The sequence below is a fragment of the Procambarus clarkii genome, chromosome 45, assembly GCF_040958095.1.
Source record: "Procambarus clarkii isolate CNS0578487 chromosome 45, FALCON_Pclarkii_2.0, whole genome shotgun sequence".
NCBI classification, from domain to species: Eukaryota; Metazoa; Arthropoda; class Malacostraca; order Decapoda; family Cambaridae; genus Procambarus; species Procambarus clarkii.
The window spans coordinates 2,461,341-2,484,807 of record NC_091194.1 but is presented as its reverse complement, the minus strand read 5'-3'; the positions used below and the strand labels follow the sequence as shown (position 1 = coordinate 2,484,807).

Genomic DNA, 23,467 nt, shown 5'->3' with positions numbered 1-23,467 from the left:
CCTCCTACCTAGAGGCATACATTCCTCTCACCTAGAGGCATACGTTCCTCTAACACCTAGAGGCATACATTCCTCTAACACCTAGAGGCATACATTCCTCTAACACCTAGAGGCATACGTTCCTCTCACCTAGAGGCATACGTTCCTCTAACACCTAGAGGCATACGTTCCTCTAACACCTAGAGGCATACGTTCCTCTAACACCTCAACTACCTAACCGCCAAGTGCTATCTATCTCAAGGTACCTGTTCACCTTTCCACCATGACAAGTTATAAGTAATCTCAAGATAACGGCTATAAAAACTAGATACTATTGGATCCTCTACACACGACAAACACGTTCGGTGCATGTTTATAGGCCATCGCAATGTCAATGTCAAGTGGACTGGATCCTCCTGTTGTGAATCCTCAGGGATACTAAATCCTCTTTTTGTCGTCGACTTCGTGAGTTTATTACTGGGATTCTAGGTGCTCTTTGATGGATAATGAAGGGGTAGACTAAGTTAATTTTCTCATAGTTAAAACTTAATTTGTCGTTAGGCTGTGTTTGACTTTATTGAATTAAGTTTGGTTGGTCTGAGTCACGTCGGTTGTGTCAGCTTAGGTTGTCAGACTTTAGGCTTGGTTAGGTTATGTTAGATTGGGTTGGGTTTAGTTAGATTAGGTTAGACTAGGTTAGGTTGGGTAAGGTTTGATTGGTTTGGTTAGGTTTGATTATGTTTCTTCTAACTGAAAACCGTATATATCGTCCGGTTAGGATGAATTAGCTTTTGGTAGATGGTGTTAGGCTCCGTTTGGGTTATGTAAAACTGGTTTGGATTAGGTTAGATTGGGTTAGGTTAAGTTGGGTTAGGTTGATTTGGGTTAGGTTAGGTTCAGTTAGGTTAGGTTGGTTTTAAAATCCGTCGACGAATTGTCTTGTGTACGTGTACCCTTCTTGTCCTGGACATAGTTTAGTATCATCCATCACCGTGGGTACTTAACGAGGCAGCGCAGGCCCTCAGCGTGCCTCTAGCAAGGATCTTTAATGAGTCACTTACGACGGGAGAGTTGCCCAGTTGCTGGAAAAAAGGAGTAGTGATCCTCCTCCTCTTCTTTAAAAGGAGATAGAGAAGAGGCACTTAATTACAGACTAGTATCACTGGCAAGCATCTCTTGTAATGTACTTGTAAGAATAATCAAGTTAAGACAAGTTATACACTTAGAGAGAATTAGATACACCAACATTTATTTAGGGAAGGGAAATCATGCTTAACAAACGTCCTAGAATTATATGATAAAGTAACAAGAATAAGGCAGGACATTGAAGGATGGACAGTCTGCATATTTCTAAACTGCCAAAAACCCTTTGATATAATACCGCACAGAAAGCTGCTATTCAAACTTGCGAGGCAGGCGGGAGTAAGCAGAAAAGCCCTAGCTTCGGTTGGGGAATTACCTAACAGGCAGGAGCCAGAGAGTAACGGTAAGGGGCAAGAAGTCGTACTGGCGAACAGTAACGAGTGGAGTACCTCAAGGCTCAGTGATGGGACCAGTTATATTTCTAATATGCGTAAGCGACATGTATAAAGGAGTCGAATCCTGTATGTCAATGTTCGTGGATGATGCGAAATTAATGAGACGAGTTGTGACATATGAAGATTGTAGGATCCTCTAAGAGGACTTCAACAAGTTGCAGAGATGGTCGGAGAAATGGCTACACACACACACACACACACACACACACACACACACACACACACACACACACACACACACACACACACACACACACAAGAATGGCGATGATCACTTGTATATTTTAACCCTAAATATTCTCCGGTTTGAAAAGCCTAAACAGCAAAATTAACATTTACATTACATTCATATTTTCCAAATATTAATTTACAAAAAAAACGTCCCCCGCAAAAATACAACAATATTGATGCAAATTGATTTCTAATACATTATTATACACTTGCTTTCATTTTAGAATCCTTATCAAAGTAGAAGTTTCTTTAGATCTCTAATTAACTGTGATTTGTATTTCTATAATTATAAACTTATTACGAATGCATGATAAGCAAATATTTGAAGAAAGAGAAGAAGAGGAACATTAAATAAATAATACAAAAAAGATACAGAGAATAATTTAAACATATAGTAAAAAGCATGTAGGCAATACAGTGCTTAAAAACAAGAGGGAACAGAGGTTGATACGAGCAGAAATGCCCACCATTGTTGCCATGCCCCATGCCCCCATGCCCCCATGCCCCCATGCCCCAGTCATGCCCACCCCCTGCTCCTGGGTCATGCCCTACCAATGTTGTGAAGTTTGCCAGGAATATAGTGATTAAGTATAAAAATATCAACTCCATTAGGTACCTAATATGAGATGAATTAATTCCTAATGAGGATCACTACTTTGTCGTTGAAATCTCCAGCGGGTTATTGAAATCTTTGTTTTTTATGGATTTTTTAAATGTAGGTGTTTATATATGAATGAATTTGGGTGGATTTAAAAAATATATTGCCTCGTATGGACCAATTGTTTCACATTTAGAACGTCTAATTCTAACAGAGTTGTTTGGGTAGGCAAACAGTTTCCACAGACGTTCTTATTGACTTCTAAGATGCCTAGAAGCAAAATAAGATGCCCGTCTTATCTTATACTTCTAAGATAAGATGCCCGTCTTCTTGACGGGGTCTGGAACGTTGCCCGTCTCCTTGACATGATGCAAAACGCTGACCGTCTCCTTGTCGGGGAAGCTGGTCTCCTTTCATCAGTTTCCCGCTCTCTTGAGTACTGAGATGATAGCCCCGCCTGCCCACCCTGTCTGATGCCTCTCTCTTGAACTTGATTCTCCGCTTTACTGCCCTCACCATCACCACTATCACCGGATCGCAGCTGATGGTTCACCATCACCACTATCACCGGATCACAGCTGGTTGTTCACCATCACCACTATCACCGGATCGCAGCTGATGGTTCACCATCACCACTATCACCGGATCACAGCTGGTTGTTCACCATCACAATAACTGTGTGATTATCTATTTCTTTTTTCCCTATCTCCTTCCTCTAATTATCTACTCCCTTATCTGCTTCCCCCCTATCTCATTCTTCCATCCATTCTCTCTATCTCCTTTTCCCTATTTCTTTCTCCATAACTCCTTATTATCTCCCCCTATCTCCTTCACACTATCTGCTCCCTATGTCCCTATTTTCTTGACCCAATCTGTTTGGTTGTCCGCCTCTCTGTTTCCGCTTTATCTCGTTCTCTTCCTCGCATGCTCCTTTCTCATTATCTTATTTGCACTTTCCTTGTCTTCCAGTCAAGGATGAGTTGTGAGGAAAGTGTGCAGGCGGGAGTAGAGCCTCACACCTCACTAAGGTCCCTCATAGTTATCTTCACTTGACCTCAGCTGCCGTCCACTCATTTAGGAACTCATAATTGCCTTCACCAATCATCAACTGTGACTTGACTCGTAAGGAAGTTGATTCATATGGGTGTAAGTGGGTGTGGGAGGGTGCTGGTGGGTGTGGTGTGGGGGTGGGTGTAGGTGGGTGTGTGGGAGAGTGTTGGTGGGTGTGTCGTGTGTGTGGGTGTAAGTGGATATGGGAGGGTGTTGGTGGGTGTGGTGTGTGTGGGTGTAAGTGTGTGTGGGAGGATGTTGGTGGGTGTGGTGTGTGGGTGGGTGTAGGTGGGTGTGTGGGAGGGTGTCGATGGGTGTGGTGTGGGGATGGGTGTAGGTGGGTGTGTGGGAGGGTGTTGGTGTGTGTGGGTGAGTTGATATGAATAGGTGAAGTACACAGATGGCACCTTTCCCCCCGCCCACAAGGCTGTGCACATCACGTTCTGGACCAAACTGACCTTGCATGACGCGTTCATGACAGGAAAATAAGATCGACACTAATTGCGTACAGCAACACGAGTTAAAACGTCATCCACCGGAGGGGTCACAAACCGGTCCTTGCCTCGAAGTATATTTGTAGCATCAACAGCTGTTCATAACACCTCCTTCTCTCGACTCGTTAACAGTTGCATATTGATGTTTTGGGTGAGGAAAAACAGTTGAATTTTTTTACGGAGTAGCAAGGTGGGAGAAGGGGCTGCTCCGGCTACTAGAAACTTAGCTATTATGAAGAGTATGTGGCAAGAGGAACCGGTTGCAAGACATGATTGCACATGTTATGTTGCAACTATGTCAGCAGCTGCAACAGGGAACAATCAGAACAAGTGCACGGTGGTCAACTGTGACTTATAGAGCACTGAAGTCAATAATTACCTTGTGATTTAACAGTCGACCACTAGGGAGTAGTTCTTTAGAAACAGATAGTACTAAGGGGTATTCGTCTGGCTCTGTGTGCCCAACCACTTGGGCTGGACGGTAGAGCGACGGCCTCGCTTCATGCAGGTCGGCGTTCAATCCCTAGCCGTCCAAAGTGGTTGGGCACCATTCCTTCCATCTGTCCCATCCCAAATCCCTATCCTGATTCCTTCCAAGTGCTATATAGTCGTAATGGCTTGGCGCTTTACCCTGATAATTCCCTCCCCTGTGTACTCGCCTATTTGTGCTTGCGGGGGTTGAGCTCTGGCTCTTTGGTCCCGCCTCTCAACTGTCAATCAACTGTGTGTGTGTGTGTGTGTGTGTGTGTGTGTGTGTGTGTGTGTGTGTGTGTGTGTGTGTGTGTGTGTGTGTCTGTGTGTGTGTGTGTGTGTGTGTGTGTGTGTAGTAGCAGTAGCAATAGCAGTATCAGGCGATGATATAAAAGTTCCTGATAAGCATAAAATCAATGATAGTGATTCAACATAGTCAATAACTCAACCTAACTATCCAGGAACTGAGAAGAAGCAGCTTCCTTAGACTCAGACGAAGGTAAGGTATTAGGAGGGATATGAGGACAAGGATCTGGGATAAGAGGACTAAGTTGACCAGACCATTCACTAGAAGGTGAAGGGACGACGACGTTTCGGTCCGTCCTGGACCATTCTCAAGTCTATAGAACTTGAGAATAAGAATAAGAGGACTAAGAACTGGGTGTATGAAGACGAAGTGGAGGAACAGTACCCAACTACTTGAACCATCAGGAATCGAACCCTGTCAGAAAGGGGAACGTCGCTCTACCAATCAATCTAAGTGACTGGACCACTCGCATATGAATGCAAAGAGAGAGGCTTCGAGCCAAAGAAGTCGAAGGTTTGACCTTGGCTTCATAGATGGTCTGTTTTGCATTAGTAGTTAAGCTCCAAATGGGAAGTGACTGGCAGAGAAGCCACGACGTTGGTGACGTTGTTGCAACGTTGATTACACGGTACTCGATCATGCTTTGAACGCTCGTGTACTGTCAAAAATTACTTGCCTCCCTACTCTTCCCCTCGTTCCCTCACCCCCCCCTGTTCTTCCTCCTCTTTCCTCCCCACTTCTACCACCTTATCTCCTCTTACCCCCTTTCATCACCTCCTTATCTCCTCTTCCCCCTTATCACCTTTTTCCCTACTTCTTTTCCCACTCTTTTCCATTCTCTCCCGTTACCTATCTTCTTACCCCATCCTTCTCACCACTTTCCGCTGGCCAACCCGAAGGGAGGGGCAGCTGCCCCCCTTACCCACATGCCCACCTTGCATGCCCAGCGTGCTTTCTGGCACGCCCTTTCCTCTACCCTATAGGGGGCACGTCCCTGCCCGAGGGTATGATCTTGGGCTTACATGCTCCATCGACCATTAGAGAGGATTGCCAAGACGACCACAATACTCTACTGACCCACTTGCGAGTTGGCTTCGTCCTCGATTCACGGATCCTGGGTTCGATTTCCGGGCGGGATGGAAATGGTTTGACGTCTCCCATCAACTAATGCCTCTTTTCACCTAGCAGTAAATAGGTACCCCTGTAGTTAGACACCTATTGTGGGGGCTGCAGTCAGAAGTATACCTGCTGGTTGAGGGTCTACATGTATGTGAATATATACTGAGAAACATGGTATACTTCTAGATGTAAACAAGAGAAGTATACCTGCCTGGTTGAGGGCTCACATGTATGTGAATATATACTGAGAAACATGGTATACTTCTAGATGTAAACAAGAGAAGTATACCTGCCTGGTTGAGGGCCCGGCACGACGACTCTCCAGCAGCATTTCCCAACCTGTGCTGGTGGCCTTGTCATCAACAAGGAGGTCATCAGGTGAAGTAATCAGAGCGTTACCAGTTGCTCTCTGAGACACGGGGGGATTTTGGAATTTAATTCTGGTGCCTTACTCTTGTGGGTATGGTTCACTATACTTATACTGCCCTACTTGATTTGTGGAACCAATTGCCGCGTAACATTGTGGAGGTGGGGTCCCTCGATTGTTTCAAGCACGGGTTGGACAAGTATATGAGTGGGATTGGGTGGTTATAGAATAGGAGCTGCCTCGTATGGGCCAATAGGCCTTCTGCAGTTACCTTTGTTCTTATGTTCTTATGTTCTTACTGTTGTGGGTATGGTTCACTATACTTATAGTGCCCTACTGTTGTGGGTATGGTTCACTATACTTATAGTGCCCTACTCTTGTGGGTATGGTTCACTATACTTATAGTGCCCTACTGTTGTGGGTATGGTTCACTATACTTATAGTGCCCTACTCTTGTGGGTATGGTTCACTATACTTATAGTGCCCTACTGTTGTGGGTATGGTTCACTATACTTATAGTGCCCTACTCTTGTGGGTATGGTTCACTATACTTATAGTGCCCTACTATTGTGGGTATGGTTCACTATACTTATAGTGCCCTACTGTTGTGGGTATGGTTCACTATACTTATAGTGCCCTACTCTTGTGGGTATGGTTCACTATACTTATAGTGCCCTACTGTTGTGGGTATGGTTCACTATACTTATAGTGCCCTACTCTTGTGGGTATGGTTCACTATACTTATAGTGCCCTACTGTTGTGGATATGGTTCACTATAATTATAGTGTCCTACTGTTGTGGGCATGGTTCACTATAATTATAGCGCCCTATTATTGATATGATTCACTATAATTCTGGTGCCCTACTCTTGTGGGTATGGTTCACTATACTTATACTGCCCTACTGTTGTGGGTATGCTTCACTATACTTATGCTACACTACTGTTGAAGGCTGGTGTGCATGGACAATATGCGAAGTGTGTGTGTGTTCTGCGGGGTGAGAAGCGGGGTCTGGCCCCTCCCAAATGCCAGGAGGCCTTAGTGCGGAGGTTTGTTAATTATTTACGGCTTCGGCTGGTAGCCAGCACCGCGGGTTTATAATCATATGGGGTGAAATAACATCTTTTGTTTATCTTATCGGCTTCCAACACCACCACACAGCCGTACGCCAGGCCTTGGAAACCTCTACATTGTGGCTGGTTGAGCTTGAATCCGTTGTTCCTTGTGTGTTACAACCGACCTGTTGGAGAAGTGGTCTAGATCAATATCCCTCATATTGTTCAATATTTGTAAAAGTGTCGGATTCTATATATGTTTAAGACGTGTTCACATTAGAGATCTATACAACTTTGAATATAAAACACTGACGAATTATAAGATCCAGCTTGCAAAAATCATCAGGACAAACTTTTGACAAGCCGCCAGCTTCTTGTCTTGGTCGAGGCCACTAGAGTGTTGGTGGCTCTCAGGTAAATCAGGTACAGCTTCACCCAAATACCAGAACATTCTTTTCTAAGTTGTTGGTGGAACAACCGATGACGGAATAAATATTGTTTATCTGTTAGTGTTGTAAACGTTTTACGAAGTAAATTACCGTTTCGTTTACATTTATCATACGGCAGTTTGTGTTGAACATTTGATAATCTTTAAATGGCGACGAATTACAGGTATATTATGATTGGAAATTTGCCATATGTTTACTCTTTCTCTCTCTCTCTCTCTTTTTCTTTCTCTCTCTCTCTCTCTCTCTCTCTCTCTCTCTCTCTTTCTTTTTCTTTCTCTCTCTCTCTCTCTCTCTCTCTCTCTCTCTCTCTCTCTCTCTCTCTCTCTCTCTCTCTCTCTCTCTCTCTCTCTCTCTCTCTCTCTCCCTCTCTCTCTCTCGTAATATACATAATATTATGGACTGAATGTTGGGGTGAAATTAAGTCTTGAAACCATTATTCATATAAAGAATATCAATTATTGTTACAAATGTAAATGTTTACAAACCACTTTGAACTTGAAAAACTCTGCATGTTGTTGTTGTTGTTGATTGAAGTGTGTGGCCAATGGCAGGATCGTTGTGTGTGACGTCACGTCGTTTGTCTCGACAATTCGTAAATTATCATACATTACAGCGTTTTACATAAAAGGTCAATTAACTCATAAGCGCAAAAGTAGAGTCATCTTCCCTTTTTACTCGTCTGCATATATTAATACTAATTTTTATTCACTGCAAATGTTTATTTTATTCACAATTCTCTTTACTATTTTTCTTTAGATAGTGTGAATTATATAAACCGGTATTGTGGTGTTTTGACCAATAAGACTCGTCGTTACAAAGCACTAATTCATTCATAATCTTACCCAATACGACGACAACAATAAAAACAGCGTTGCCATATTACAACCATTACTATAAGTACTATCATTTCAGGAGGATGACGCTGGAAATCTCACTATCATTCACCAAGAGCGAGAGATGCCGCTCCTGAATGTCGCTCCCGCCATAAAAGTCGATGGTTGGTGTAAGGGCCGCAGGGGTACCAACCTATGCCCTCCCGACATTTGGATATGGCCATTAAAAGAATATCTGACATTACTTTACAAGCGTCCGGGCGTGCGTTTGACATTATATCTGACCCACTTGCAGCTCTCACATATTTATCGCGCTCACACCAAAAATGAATCGCAGTGTTGCGCCAAGGAGGAACTTCGACTACAAATGAATCTGAGTTTCGTTTCATAGGGGTATATCGACCACATTTGAATCGCAATTTTGTTCCATAGATGTACTTCGATCACGTATAAATCGCAGTTACGGTAACGCTTCAAAGAGGTGCTTCAACTTCAAATTAAACAAAGTTCCAATTCAAAGAGGTCGTATTTTTAATCCGTTAAATATGTGTTTTATTATTTTCATCAGCCTCGATAAGCTAGGCGGGTTGCTTGGATCCGCATGTGTCTGGTTAGGCTAACAGTTACATTTTTGGCGGAATGGTGAGAGGATAGGCCGGGCTGCTGAGGGAGTGAGAGGAGAGGCCGGGCTGCTGAGGGAGTGAGTGGAGAGGCCAGGAGGCTGAGGGAGTGAGAGGAGAGGCCGGGCTGCTGAGGGAGTCTCACAGAGGGCGTCGTGACGAGGTTGTTGGAGGCCCGCCAGCAAGGTCAGTGCCGTGGCTACTGTGATGAGGGAGAGCGCCTCAGTAAGGTCAGAGCAGGGCGTCACAGTAGCCATAGAGGCTACTGTGAGGCACTTAAGACTGCACAGAGGCTACTGTGAGGCACTTAAGACTGCATAGAGGCTACTGTGAGGCACTTAAGACTGCATAGAGGCTACTGTGAGGCACTTAAGACTGCATAGAGGCTACTGTGAGGCACTTAAGACTGCATAGAGGCTACTGTGAGGCACTTAAGACTGCATAGAGGCTACTGTGAGGCACTTAAGACTGCATAGAGGCTACTGTGAGGCACTTAAGACTGCATAGAGGCTACTGTGAGGCACTTAAGACTGCATAGAGACTACTGTGAGGCACTTAAGACTGCATAGAGGCACGTAACTGTCCGTTTACGAAACCTGTACGTCTTTCCTCAGTCATTCCGGCTTAAATTGTATTTATTAAACAATTTATGAACTCTTAATCGCTTTGAGGTTGTTCATAATAATAATAATAATAATCTTGGGTTAAGAATAACTGGAGCGCTTCTTCCAACTTCTTAAACTGTTTAATAGGGACTAAGACGCCATAACAGAGCAAAGATGTACTGGTTTCGTTACTGGATACGTAAATACTTGATGAATCCTGGTCCCGAACTTACTAGACAGGGCAGGTTAGGTATCCTGCCCTGAAGTATATGCATTAATATATATATATATATATATATATATATATATATATATATATATATATATATATATATATATATATGTCGTACCTAATAGCCAGAACGCACTTCTCAGCCTACTATGCAAGGCCCGATTTGCCTAATAAGCCAAGTTTTCCTGAATTAATATATTTTCTCTAATTTTTTTCTTATGAAATGATAAATCTACCCATTTCATTATGTATGAGGTCAATTTTTTTTTATTGGAGTTAAAATTGACTTAGATATATGACCGAACCTAACCAACCCTACCTAACCTAACCTAACCTATCTTTATAGGTTAGGTTAGGTTAGGTAGCCGAAAAAGTTAGGTTAGGTTAGGTTAGGTAGTCGAAAAACAATTAATTCATGAAAACTTGGCTTAATAGGCAAATCGGGCCTTGCATAGTAGGCTGAGAAGTGAGTTCTGGCTACTAGGTACGACATATATATATATATATATATATATATATATATATATATATATATATATATATATATATATATATATATATATATTGAATATACATACGTATGTATAAATAAAACAAAATAGTTGGTCAAGAAACTCTGGGCACGATGTTAAAACAAAAATGAAAGTGTCTTTAAAAACCTCTCAGAAACTCCTTGAAGCAGCGACCATAAAAGTTTTGAAACAAACCACAACTGACTGGAAAAAAGCTGCCCCGAAGTGCCCTTCCTTCAGGTATAAAGGAGTGGTTACTATGGCTCTGCCCTCACTCTCGAGTGGAACTTCGTCATGAACGCCAGAGTAAGAGTTTTTTTTAAGTATTGCAACCTATATTCAGGCTATTCATTCCATCCAGCGGCCGACCCCAAAGACGCATTCATCACTTTTAACATGCTGTTTATTCAAAGTAGGAATTTTCTCAAATATAAATTAATATTATTTTATATTTAGTATATTGTGCCTATTTAGGTATTGGTTAGGTGTTTAGATTGACGATTATTTGTATTTGTAGTACGTGAGTGAAGCCTTTACAGCCTTGTGGTTCGAACAAAAGTCGTCAGTGAAGCACTTGTTCCGAAAGTGTTCGGATGTTATCAGTTGTGAGTCGTGTGTAAACCGTTTTCATTCACAAACAGGGGGTTTGGCAAGTGCTTGGAATAGACCTTGGCCTTTGTTCATGAGGACGGGCTGTACATTTCGAGCGAACTGAAGCAAACATTTCGAGCGAATTGAAGCATAAGTTTCGAGTAGACTGAAGCATTAATTTCGAACGAACTAAAGACACAAATGAACTATATTCAGTCTTCACGTTCTTCACGCTCAAAAGCAACCCAGAAACTTTTATAGCACATTTTTGTACTACATAAGGCCTAAGATAGCGTGTATTAGACCCATGATTGCTAGAAGAGGTTAGGTTGGGTCTTATATTTATGTTGCAGTTAAAAGTAGTTTCCGGTTTGCCCAAATTCAATAATACAGAAGTCAACTTTCTGGCGGTCCACCACTACATATTGGTACTTTCGACCAAATAGTTACTATAAGCATTCTCATTTTAGGAGGATGGGCTGAGGGAATTGTACTCATGACATCCCCAGAAATGACTAAGTGGGTGTCTTAGAATCAAAATATTTCTTAAGAATTGTTCCAGATTCCTTAACATTTATTTGAAATATATTCGTGCATTCTGATATATTTGTACATGGATTGTGGTAAACAATTTGTTGCAGTTTGGTTAACTTTCTGTTCATGTTTTCAGATACTCTTCATGCTGGCTCTGGCGACTTCGGTTGCCACAGACAAGCGTCCGGATCCTTCTTTATCCTACGGCCCTCCACAGGTACGTACTGGGATAACTGTCCTCAGAATCCTTCTCCTCCTACCAATCCTACTGACCTATCCAGGTATGTTCTAAGACGACTGTCGTCAGAATCCATCCTAGGTCTTCCAATAAAACACAGTTTTAAAAGTTTCTCACTAATTCTGTTAAATATCTGATAACAAATTGTTCCATCTCTCTGTAAATATAATAATATATCTATTAACATTATGCGACAGGTAGGAGCTGTCGATACATCTGAAGAGAAATTCAGGTCCCCCAAGTATGGCTTCGACTGGACCGTCCAAGATGGCTACACAAACAACGACTTCGCTCACCAGGAAAATCGCGAAAACGACGACACCAGAGGGTCGTACAGCGTGCAGCTTCCCGACGGTCGTCGTCAGGTCGTGACCTACTACGTGGACGGTGACTCGGGTTACGTGGCCGAAGTCACTTACGAGGGCGAGGCTCGATACCCGGACTCTGATGAAGTCAGGTCCTACGTACCTCCCAGACCTCGCTACGGAGTCCCTGAATCAGCTGAGTCAGTGGAGGGTCCTGTATACACTTCTCCTAGTCCCATTATACCCTTATATAAGCCTCCAAGACCCGTTATACCCAAATATACCCCTCCAACACCCCGATATTCTGAATCTCAAAAGGAAGAATCAGATGAAGATATACCCGTATATACCCCTCCAAGACCCCGTTATTCTGCACCTCAAAAGGAAGACTCAGAAGAGGATATACCCGAATATACTCCTCCAAGACCCCGTTATTCTGCACCTCAAAAGGTAGAATCAGATGAAGATATACCTGTATATACTCCTCCAAGACCCCGTTATTCTGCACCTCAAAAGGTAGAATCAGATGAAGATATACCCGTATATACTCCTCCAAGACCCCGTTATTCTGCACCTCAAAAGGAAGAATCAGATGAAGATATACCCGTATATACTCCTCCAAGACCCCGTTATTCTGCACCTCAAAAGGTAGAATCAGATGAAGATATACCCGTATATACTCCTCCAAGACCCCGTTATTCTGCACCTCAAAAGGAAGACTCAGAAGAGGATATACCCGTATATACCCCTCCAAGACCTCGTTATTCTGCACCTCAAAAGGAAGAATCAAATGAAGATATATCTGTATATATCCCTCCAAGGCGCACATACGGACCCCCTCAGTGATATACATAGACCCAAGTCATCTCATCTTGAAGTTCCTTATTGAACATAAAAACAGTTGAACAAGAGAACACAAGAACATCCTAATCATACTCAATATTCAGTATATATACATCCCTGATGTGTCTTCTCCAGTTTTATTTTAGTTTACTTATTTGAAGAACAATGTTATAGTTTCTCCTCTGCTTTGTTCTTCTCAGTCTCTTGTGCTTCATTCTTCATATTCTCATGTGTCTTGTTTTTCACATTCAGTTGATGTAATGAAAGTGTTCTGTATATATTTTGAGAGAACAGAAATTATTTATTAAATATATCGCATTATAATTTTTTTTATTTATTCAATTACTGTACAGACATCTCAATGGAACAATGTTTTTTTTTTTGTAAATTCATATACTCCTTGAGACAAAATATCGTAAACATTAACTGTTTAGAACACACTTATCCACAAGCTACTTCTTGAGGTTATCTTGAGATGATTTCGGGGCTTTAGTGTCCCCGCGGCCCGGTCCTCGACCAGGCCTCCACCCCCAGGAAGCAGCCCGTGACAGCTGACTAACATCCAGGTACCTATTTACTGCTAGGTAACAGGGGCATAGGGTGAAAGAAACTCTGCCCATTGTTTCTCGCCGGTGCCTGGGATCGAACCCAGGACCACAGGATCACAAATCCAGCGTGCTGTCCGCTCGGCCGACCGGCTCACTTGGAATGCACTTATCCACTAGCTACTTGGAATGCACTTATCCACTAGCTACTTGGAAAACACACACACACACACACACACACACACACACACACACACACACACACACACACACACACACACACACACACACACACACACTGTGTGTGGATCATCAAACAAGCAGTTAAAGAAAGAAAATATACTTAAATTCCCTCACCAAACGGCACAAGGCCGTCCATTCCCACAGTAAGGTCACGAACACCCATGGTGAGAGAGATCGAGAGAGAGAGAGATCGAGATCGAGAGAGAGAGAGAGAGAGAGAGAGAGAGAGAGAGAGAGAGAGAGAGAGAGAGAGAGAGAGAGAGAGAGAGAGAGAGAGAGAGAGAGAGAGAGAAGAATAGAGAAGGGACACAGTATTCTTGCTTGTTGGGCAGTAAGCAATTTCGGGGGCCACAACCCTCCTCTAGATGTCATAAGCCCAAAACCAACCAATGTTCTTCAAATGAATAGGTCTCGAGATTGAAAATAAACGAATTGTATTATGTATTATTCTAGGTACAATATAATTATGTATTAAAACAAGGATTAAAGCTCAGGCTATGAAAACAAAATAGAACAGAAAGTAAAAATACATTGTTGGGGAAACATCCCCCAGTACTGGAGACACGACCCCCAGTACATATGGGGGCTTTCTCCAGTACTAGAGAAGTGATACTGGAAAGACTACAATAGTACTGGAGGGGCTTCCTCCAGCACTGAAAGGGTTCAACTGGAAAAGACCTTTTCCCCAATCTTGGAAATGTTTAGATGGAGAAGACCTTTCCCCAATAATAAAGAATGAAGCTGTCCAGCTAATAACACATTAAGGTTAGACGCACTTAGAAGACCAGCGAATAAACATGACATGGTCCAGTAACGTGGAATCAACGCTGAATGAACGTCGATTGCCCAACATGTACCCACTGGGTATACAGTACCTAGCAGCTTGCTCAATTACACCCGGTTAGCTTGCTACCCAGCAAAGCCCTAACTGGACCAACGGACACTGCGTGAAAGGGTTTCATAAACCCACAAAATAAACATAGCCGCAAGTAGAGAACGAAGGTGTGTGCTGGAACTCAGTAATATACCCAACTGGACTGGATGGTCAGTGGCTGTAGTGGACCTGCAAATTATTTATGTTGCGTCAGAAAGACATCAGTTCGAAACTGAAAGAGAAAGTTCGAAGATTGCAACATTTGTTGCTTTTGAATGTGTTTATGAGGGCTGTGATTACAATTACGTGTTCAATGGTAAAAATTATGGGTTTAATGGTGAAAATTTGGAAGCCAAGTGTTAAAATTAGGTTAGGGGTTAAAAATTAGGTCAATGGTGAAAATTATGAGGTTATTGGTGAAAGTTAGGAGATAGATATATGGTGAAAATTAAGAAGTAAATGGTGAAAATTAGGCCAGTGATAAAAATTAGGTCAATGGTGATAGGCATGGTAAAAAATTAGGTCAAAGTTGAAAATTAAGTATTTGTGGGACTCTAAATAATACTTTTACTTATTGAACCACTTGCACTTATACCTGAGACCTCTCAAGCACTTATAATTTTGGGACGCTCAAATACTTATACATGAGGGACCCCCCTCAAATATATTTATATTTGTTAATACAGCGATCGCTCACTGTCAATGGGGCTTCTTCCTCTCCCAAAATCGCTTGATTTTCTATACCTGACTTCTAGTATATATATTAGCTTTTGTGTGGCTGAATGACCCCCTCATCCTCATTTTTGAGTTCAGTAATGTCGTGATTTTTAGGCATGATATACACTAAATATAGTTTAACTCTGTTTCTTATCAAATGCCAGGAATTATTTGGCCAGGCAAGCTTGTAATGCTTGCAATCCCCAAATATTAACAGTGTGTTTCTATGTATACATCTAGTTCTGTCGGAAGGATTGAGCTTAACCTCTTGGATCACAATACCTTCTACTACCTCCTTGTTAAGCTTAACTATACGTTAAGTTTAACTATAACAAGTTATTGTTGATTAAACATTTATGACAAAAATAGCTGATTGAAGTAATAAGGATTAATTTGTTCCCCAATTTAAAGGATTTTAAAATCCAGATTTCACAATTTTGCTGGCGTATTTCGTTGTTTATAAAATGCGTTGATTTTAAGCATTAAATTGTTTATGAATTAAATATTTCAAACAAAACAATATATATATGGAGTATTACTCTGCAAATGTAAGGCATATAATTACCCTATATAACAATATAAAACTTGCCAATCATCCTATATACAAGACTTAAAATAGTATGTAGAGCATTTAGGAAATATCGAGGAACCTTATAGAAGAGTGACCTTGAAGTAATGTGGACTGACGGAGGTGTGGTCTTTATAACCTTTGTCAAAACAACGAAGGTCGGTGGAGAAACCTGTCCTGCTGGGCAGCGCTGGACCAGTGCTGTATATATAGGGCGAGCAGCCAGGAGCTGGACATCAGTTGTGATCATTACTGCATCATGAACACTAAGGTAGGCAGCTTAATGCGTTAGTGCCTATATACTAAGAAGCAATATATCTCGCGTCTTAGTGTGTAGACTGAGCAGCAAGGTATACCACGCTTCTCAGTCTACATACTTTGAGAGTTTACTTTTGTCCAGCCACTTGGGCTGGATGATAGAGCGGCGGTCTCCCTTCATGCAGGTCGGCGTTCAATCCCCGACCGTCCTAGTAGTTGGGCACCATTCCTTTCCCTCATCCCATGTTAAATCCTTATCCTGACCCCTTCCAAGTGCTATATAGTCTTAGTGGTTAACGCTGTCCCCTGATAATGCCCTTCCTCATTGAACCTTGTATAAAACATACGTATATTAGATGGTTACTCAGTAAGTTATTGTGGTGACCTAAATAATCACTCAAATGTTTGATAGGTCTTAATAACTCTTAAAAGGTTTATAATGCCTTAATGGCCCTCCAGACGTTGATAGGCCAAAAACCCAACAACAACAAGATAAAATAGCTGTCATTATATAACAGATACGTTACAAAAGCTGCCGCCTCAAATTTCACGGAAACAAGTTTTGCAGGAAACTCACGCGAAAGCATTTTTACATTAAAATAAGCATCGTATTTTAGACAAAAAATTTAACGTTGATGATTTGCTTTCCAGGTACTCTTCCTGCTGGGTCTGGTGGCTGTGGTCGCCGCAGACAAGCGTCCAGCCCCCTCCTTGGCCTACGGTGCTCCCCAGGTAAGCAAAGAAACCCGATTTCAATAAATATAGAATATAGATGTAAATTTTGATATACAATTTTGAGGGGGGAATGTTTTTTGTTTACGAATGATTTAAATAAAGAATTTTACGTGGTATATTTGTATTGTGTTCGAGTCATCAATTTTGTATATTTATGTATCATTTCGGTTCACTTGAAGGCACGCCAATCATCCGAGGAGTTTGAGTCTCCTAAGTATGGCTTCGACTGGGCTGTTCAAGACGGTGAATCCGGCAACGACTTCGCCCAGCAAGAGACCCGCGACGACGACAACACCAAGGGGTCGTACACCGTGCAGCTTCCCGATGGTCGTCGCCAGACCGTGACTTACTACGTCGACGGTGACTCTGGTTACGTTGCTGACGTCCAGTACCAGGGTGAGGCTCGCTACCCCGACTCCGATGAAGTCGGAGCCTACGCTCCACCACAGCCCAGCGCCCGCTACGGAGCTCCATAAGGCAGTGGAGTTGGACACAGTAGATGGTCTCATGACTTCATCTCCAGCCCATGTACATTACACATCTTCTAAATCCCACCTAACACACGACGTAGCCACTACGTTATGTCAAAGTTATTACGTTGTTACAACGTTTTAGCAACGTAAAATGAAGTTATGGTAACGGCATGTGTTTGTGTTGGTAAACATTACTGCCTGGATCGAGGTCGACCAACGACATGAGGCGATTCCATCACTTTCCGAATCACTGGAGCCGTCCATATAGCTGATTGACTGTCTTTCCTTCCCCCATGATCCTATACTTCCCTTGATCTTATAATTCCCTGATCTTATACTTCTCCTGACTTTATATTTCTGATATAATACTTCCCCAGATCTCTTCTTTCCCTGATCTTATATTTCCCTTGATGCTTCATTGTTATCAAGAATACTTCAGTGTTGTAAATAATTTATAACATAAATTATTGAATAAATGATATGCAACTTACACAGAATATATAATTTATATACCAACGTATTCAATATATAAATGAAATACTGTAATTGTGAACCAATAATACTTCCTACACCTGATCTATAAACTATTCTGAAGAAACATGGTGGATAGCGCGCAGAACTCGTAATTCTGTGGCGCGGTTTCGATTCCCGCACCAGGCAGAAACAAATGGGCAAAGTTTCTTTCACCCTGAATGTCCCTGTTACCTAGCAGTAAATAGGTACCTAGGAGTTAGTCAGCTGTCACGGACTGCTTCCTGGTGTGTGTATGTGTGTGGTGTGGAGGAGGGAAAAAAATGTTATTACACAGTTGATTGATAGTTGAGAGGCGGGCCGAAAGAGCAAAGCTCAACCCCCCGCAAACACAACTAGGTGAATACAGTGAGAGTATACTTTAGTCTTTGATTATATTCCTGAAAATTGTCACCATAATACACCAGTCAAATGGAAAACAACGAAGCATACCGAATGACTGAACTGAAAATAAAGTCTTCAAATTTGTATAACAATTTTAATTTATATTTCTACCGTTGTTAATATTGTATTACTACTGTTGACATTACTAGGCCTACAACTCTTGCTACTTCTTCTAGACAGTGTCAATAAAATATATTACCACTCAAATTGCAAACAAAATATTTTTTTAAATTCACGTCAAAGTATAAAAGTTTGATTTACACTGCTGTACACCTGTTGAGTCCAGCTAGAGCTGTAGCAATTTGAATAATTTGCTATGAATGAACGCCCTTTAATTCTAATTCAAACATACAACAATTACCTAGCTCTAAGGTATCTGTTTACTGCAAGGTGAATTGAGGCATAAGATGACGATTCCTAACGATGCTATCTACAGCAGTTGTATAGCTCAATATTAATAATTTCCTGTTAGGTGAACAGAGACATCAGGTGACCATTCTTCAGGGTGCAACCCACACTACTCGCCATCTCCCAGGTACTTATTTAATCCAAGGTGAACAGATGCCTCAGATATAAAGAAACGTGCCCAAATGTCTCGTCCAGCCCGGGAGTCGAACCAGCACCATTTCAGCTGTGAGCCGACTGCGCAGACCACTCTGCTGCTGGTCACCTCAATACTTCCTCTATTTCTTAAATAAAATTATTATTGCCTGTAATGGCCATTCAGAGCGAGAGAGAGAGAGAGAGAGAGAGAGAGAGAGAGAGAGAGAGAGAGAGAGAGAGAGAGAGAGAGAGAGAGAGAGAGAGAGAGAGAGAGAGAGAGAGAGAGGGGGGGGGGGGGCAGAGGTAGAAAGATACAGAGGAAGACACAGCATTTTTGCTGGTTGATCAGTAAGCAATTGCGGTAGCCTGAACCCTTCACTAGAGGTCATAAGCCCAAAACCAACCAATGTTCTTCAAATGAATCTGTGTCGAGATTCAAAATAAACGAATTGTATTATGTATGAATCGAAGTACAATAAAATTAAGTATTAAAAAGACGACCCACAGTACTTGAGGGGCTTTCTACAGTACTGGAGAAGTGATATTGGAGAGACTACCCCCAGTACTGGAGGGACTTCCTCCAGTACTGGACGGGTTCAACTGAAAAGACCTTTTCACCAATACTGGAAGGTTCAGATAGAGAAGGCCTTTCCCCAGTAATGAAGAGTGTCGATGTTCAGCTAATTACACATTGAGTGTAGTCAACGCACTAAGAAGACCCGAGAGTAGACAAGACATGCTCCAGTAACGTGGAATCAACGTTTTTCGAAGCTGATTCAACGTTGAATCAACGTCGTTTGCCCAACATGTGCCCACTGGTTACATAGCAGCTTGCTCAATTACACCGGGTTAACTTGCTGCCTAGCAAAACCATAACTGGACCCACGGACACCTTTTGTGGGTTTCATAAACCAACCAACAAAAAACAGCCGCAAGTAGAGTGTGTGCTGGAACTCAGTAATAAACCCAACTGGACTGGATGGTCAGTGGCTGTAGTGGACCTGCAAATTATTTATGTTGCGTCAGAAAGACATCAGCCCGAAACTGAAAGAGAAAGTTTGAAGATTGCAACATTTGTTGCTTTTGAATGTATTTACGAGGGAAAATGATTAAAATTACGGCGGTCAGTGGGTAAAATTTGGCGTTCAGTTGTGAAAATTATGGGGTTAATGGTGAAAATTTTGAAATTATGAGGTTAATGGTGAAAAAATTATTATTTTTTAAAATCAGATCAGGAGATAAAAATTAGGTCAATGATAAAAATTATGAGGTCATTTGGGAACGTTAGGAGACAGGTAAATGGTGAAAATTAAGAAATAGTGGAAATAGGTCAGTGATAAAAATTAAGAGGTCAATGCTGAAAATTATGTAGCCGTGGAACTCCCAGTAATACTTTTACTTATGGAACCTCACCACTGGTGGGACCTCACGTGCACTTATACTCTTGGGACCTCTCAAATACTTGCGGGACCCACATTAAATAGTTATATTTGCTAATAAAGCGATCGCTCACTGTTTTTGGAGCTTCTTGCCTCCCAAAGACGGTTTGATTTTTCTATACCTGACTTCGAGTATATATTAGCCTTTGTGTGGCTGAATGAGACCTTTATCCTCATTTTTGTGAGTTCAGTAATGTCGTGATTATTAGGCGTGTTGTTTACTACATATAGTAGTTGAACTCTGTTTCTCATCTAATGCCAGGAATTATTTGGCCAGGCAAGCTTGTCATGCTTGCAGTCCCCTAATTTTAATAGTGTGTTTGGTATATTTCTGTTACACAACTAGTTCTGTCGGAAGGATTGAGCTTAACTTCTTGAATCACATTGCCTTCTACTACCTCCTCGTTAAGCGTAACTGCACCTTAAGCTTAACTATGACAAGATTTTGTTGATTAAACACTTATGACAAAAATTGCTAATTGAGGTAATTAAGATTAATTTGTTTTCCGATTTATATAATGTTAAAATGCAGATCTCACAATTTTGCTTACTTATTTCGTTGTTTGTAAAATGCGTTGATTTTAAGCATTAAATTGTTCACGAATTAAATATTTAATTCAAAACAATATATATATATATATATATATATATATATATATATATATATATATATATATATATATATATATATATACATATTATATATATATATATATATGTATGTATATATATATATATATATATATATATATATATATATATATATATATATATATATATATATATGTCGTACCTAGTAGCCAGAATGCACTTCTTTGCCTACTATGCAAGGCCCGATTTGCCTAATAAGCCAAGATTTACTGAATTAATATATTTTCTCTAATTTTTTTTCTTATGAAATGATAAAACTACCCATTTCATTATGTATGAGGTCAATTTTTTTTTATTGGAGTTAAAATTAACATAGATATATGACCGAACCTAACCAACCCTACCTAACCAAACCTAACCTATCTTCATAGGTTAGGTTAGGTTAGGTAGCCAAAAATGTTAGGTTAGGTTAGGTTAGGTAGGTTAGGTAGTCGAAAAAGCATTAGTTCATGAAAACTTGGCTTATTAGGCAAATCGGGCCTTGCATAGTAGGCTGAGAAGTGCGTTCTGGCTACTAGGTACGACATATATATATATATATATATATATATATATATATATATATATATATATATATATATATATACTTACAACAATCCTATATACCAGACTTCCAATAGTATGTAGAACATTTAAAAGACATTTAAAAGATGTTGAGGAACAATTTGGAATACCAACCTTGAAGTAATGTGTTGGACTGAGGAAGGTGTGGTCTTCATAACCTTTGTCAAAACAACGAAGGTCAGTGGAGAAACCTGTCCTGCTGGGCAGCGCTGGACCAGTGCTGTATATATAGGGCGAGCAGCCAGGAGCTGGACATCAGTTGTGATCATTACTGCATCATGAACACTAAGGTAGGCAGCTTAGTGCGTTAGTGCCTATATACTAAGAAGCGATATACCTCGGGTCTTAGTGTGTAGACTGAGCAGCGAGGTATACCACGCTTCTCAGTCTATATACTTTGAGAGTTTACTTTGTCCAGCCACTTGGGCTGGATGATAGAGCGGCGGTCTCCCTTCATGCTGGTCGGCGTTCAATCCCCGACCGTCCTAGTAGTTGGGCACCATTCCTTTCCCTCATCCCATGTTAAATCCTTATCCTGACCCCTTCCAAGTGCTATATTGTCTTAATGGTTAACGCTATCCCCTGATAATGCCCTTTCTTATTGAACCTTGTCCAAAACATACGTACACTAGATGGTTACTCAGTAAGTTATTGTGGTGGCCTAAATAATCACTCAAATGTTTGATAGGTCTTAGTAACTCTTAAAACGTTTATATTCCTTAATGACCCTCCAGAAGTTGATAGGCCTTAAACCCAACACCAATAAGATACAACAGCTGTCATTATATAACAGATACGTTACAAAAGCTGCCGCCTCAAATTTCATGGAAACAAGTTTTGCAGGAAACTCACTAGAAAACATTTTTACATTAAAATAAGCATCGTATTTTAGACAAAAAATTTAACGTTGATGATTTGCTTTCCAGGTACTCTTCCTGCTGGGTCTGGTGGCTGTCGTCGCCGCAGACAAGCGTCCAGCCCCTTCCTTGGCCTACGGTGCTCCCCAGGTAAGCAAAGAAATCCGATTTCAATAAATATAGAATATAGATGTAAATTTTGATATACAATTTTAAGGGTGAATATTTTTTGTTTACGAATGATTTAAATAAAGAATTTTACGTGGTATATTTGTATTGTGTTCGATGCAACAATTTTGTATATTTATGTATTATTTCGGTTCACTTGAAGGCACGTCAATCATCCGAGGAGTTTGAGTCTCCTAAGTATGGCTTCGACTGGGCTGTTCAAGACGGTGAATCCGGCAACGACTTCGCCCAGCAAGAGACCCGCGACGACGACAACACCAAGGGGTCGTACACCGTCCAGCTTCCCGATGGTCGTCGCCAGACCGTGACTTACTACGTCGACGGTGACTCTGGTTACGTTGCTGACGTCCAGTACCAGGGTGAGGCTCGCTACCCCGACTCCGATGAAGTCGGAGCCTACGCTCCACCACAGCCCAGCGCCCGCTACGGAGCTCCATAAGGCAGTGGAGTTGGACACAGTAGATGGTCTCATGACTTCATCTCCAGCCCATGTACATTACACATCTTCTAAATCCCACCTAATACACGACGTAGCCACCACGTTATGTCAAAGTTATTACGTTGTTACAACGTTTTAGCAACGTAAAATGAAGTTGTGGTAATGGCATGTGTTTTTGTTGGTAAACATTACTGCCAGGATCGAGGTCGACCAACGACATGAGGCGATTCCATCACTTTCCGAATCACTGGAACCGTCCATATAGCTGATTGACTGTCTTTCCTTCCCCCATGATCCTATACTTCCCTTGATCTTATAATTCCCTGATCATATACTTCTCCTGACTTTATATTTCTGATATAATACTTCCCCAGATCTCTTCTTTCCCTGATCTTATATTTCCCTTGATGCTTCATTGTTATCAAGAATACTTCAGTGTTGTAAATAATTTATAACATAAATTATTGAATAAATGATATGCAACTTA

General features: G+C 41.3%; 3 protein-coding genes across 4 annotated transcripts; all 3 read left to right on the top strand.

Annotated features, from left to right (window-relative positions):
- Nucleotides 1-9,162: 9,162 nt before the first annotated feature.
- LOC123770202 (uncharacterized) lies at nt 9,163-13,272 on the top strand. 2 transcript variants are annotated; one of them, XM_069300982.1, is made up of 3 exons: nt 9,163-9,296; nt 11,721-11,801; nt 12,020-13,272. In XM_069300982.1, the coding sequence occupies exons 2-3, from the start codon at nt 11,730-11,732 to the stop codon at nt 12,971-12,973; spliced, it is 1,026 nt and encodes a 341-aa protein (XP_069157083.1). In that variant the 5' UTR covers nt 9,163-9,296; nt 11,721-11,729; the 3' UTR covers nt 12,974-13,272. The 2 variants fall into 2 exon arrangements, with proteins under 2 accessions (XP_069157083.1, XP_045617833.1); XM_045761877.2 differs by lacking the exon at nt 9,163-9,296 and adding an exon at nt 10,623-10,765.
- Nucleotides 13,273-16,135: 2,863 nt separating this feature from the next.
- Nucleotides 16,136-17,873, top strand: LOC123770203 (cuticle protein 8). Its single transcript, XM_045761878.2, has 3 exons — nt 16,136-16,188; nt 16,827-16,907; nt 17,090-17,873. The coding sequence occupies exons 1-3, from the start codon at nt 16,177-16,179 to the stop codon at nt 17,384-17,386; spliced, it is 390 nt and encodes a 129-aa protein (XP_045617834.1). The 5' UTR covers nt 16,136-16,176; the 3' UTR covers nt 17,387-17,873.
- Nucleotides 17,874-21,670: 3,797 nt separating this feature from the next.
- Nucleotides 21,671-23,467, top strand: LOC123770204 (cuticle protein 8-like). Its single transcript, XM_045761880.2, has 3 exons — nt 21,671-21,785; nt 22,422-22,502; nt 22,684-23,467. Exons 1-3 carry the CDS (start codon nt 21,774-21,776, stop codon nt 22,978-22,980), a joined length of 390 nt encoding a protein of 129 aa, XP_045617836.1. The 5' UTR covers nt 21,671-21,773; the 3' UTR covers nt 22,981-23,467.

Bases quoted from the DNA above. Each gene is read 5' to 3' on its own strand.
- LOC123770202 (XM_045761877.2), top strand. The intron at 11,802-12,019 runs GTACGTACTGGG...ATTATGCGACAG, and splicing joins TATCCTACGGCCCTCCACAG to GTAGGAGCTGTCGATACATC.
- LOC123770203 (XM_045761878.2), top strand. The intron at 16,908-17,089 runs GTAAGCAAAGAA...GTTCACTTGAAG, and splicing joins TGGCCTACGGTGCTCCCCAG to GCACGCCAATCATCCGAGGA.
- LOC123770204 (XM_045761880.2), top strand. The intron at 22,503-22,683 runs GTAAGCAAAGAA...GTTCACTTGAAG, and splicing joins TGGCCTACGGTGCTCCCCAG to GCACGTCAATCATCCGAGGA.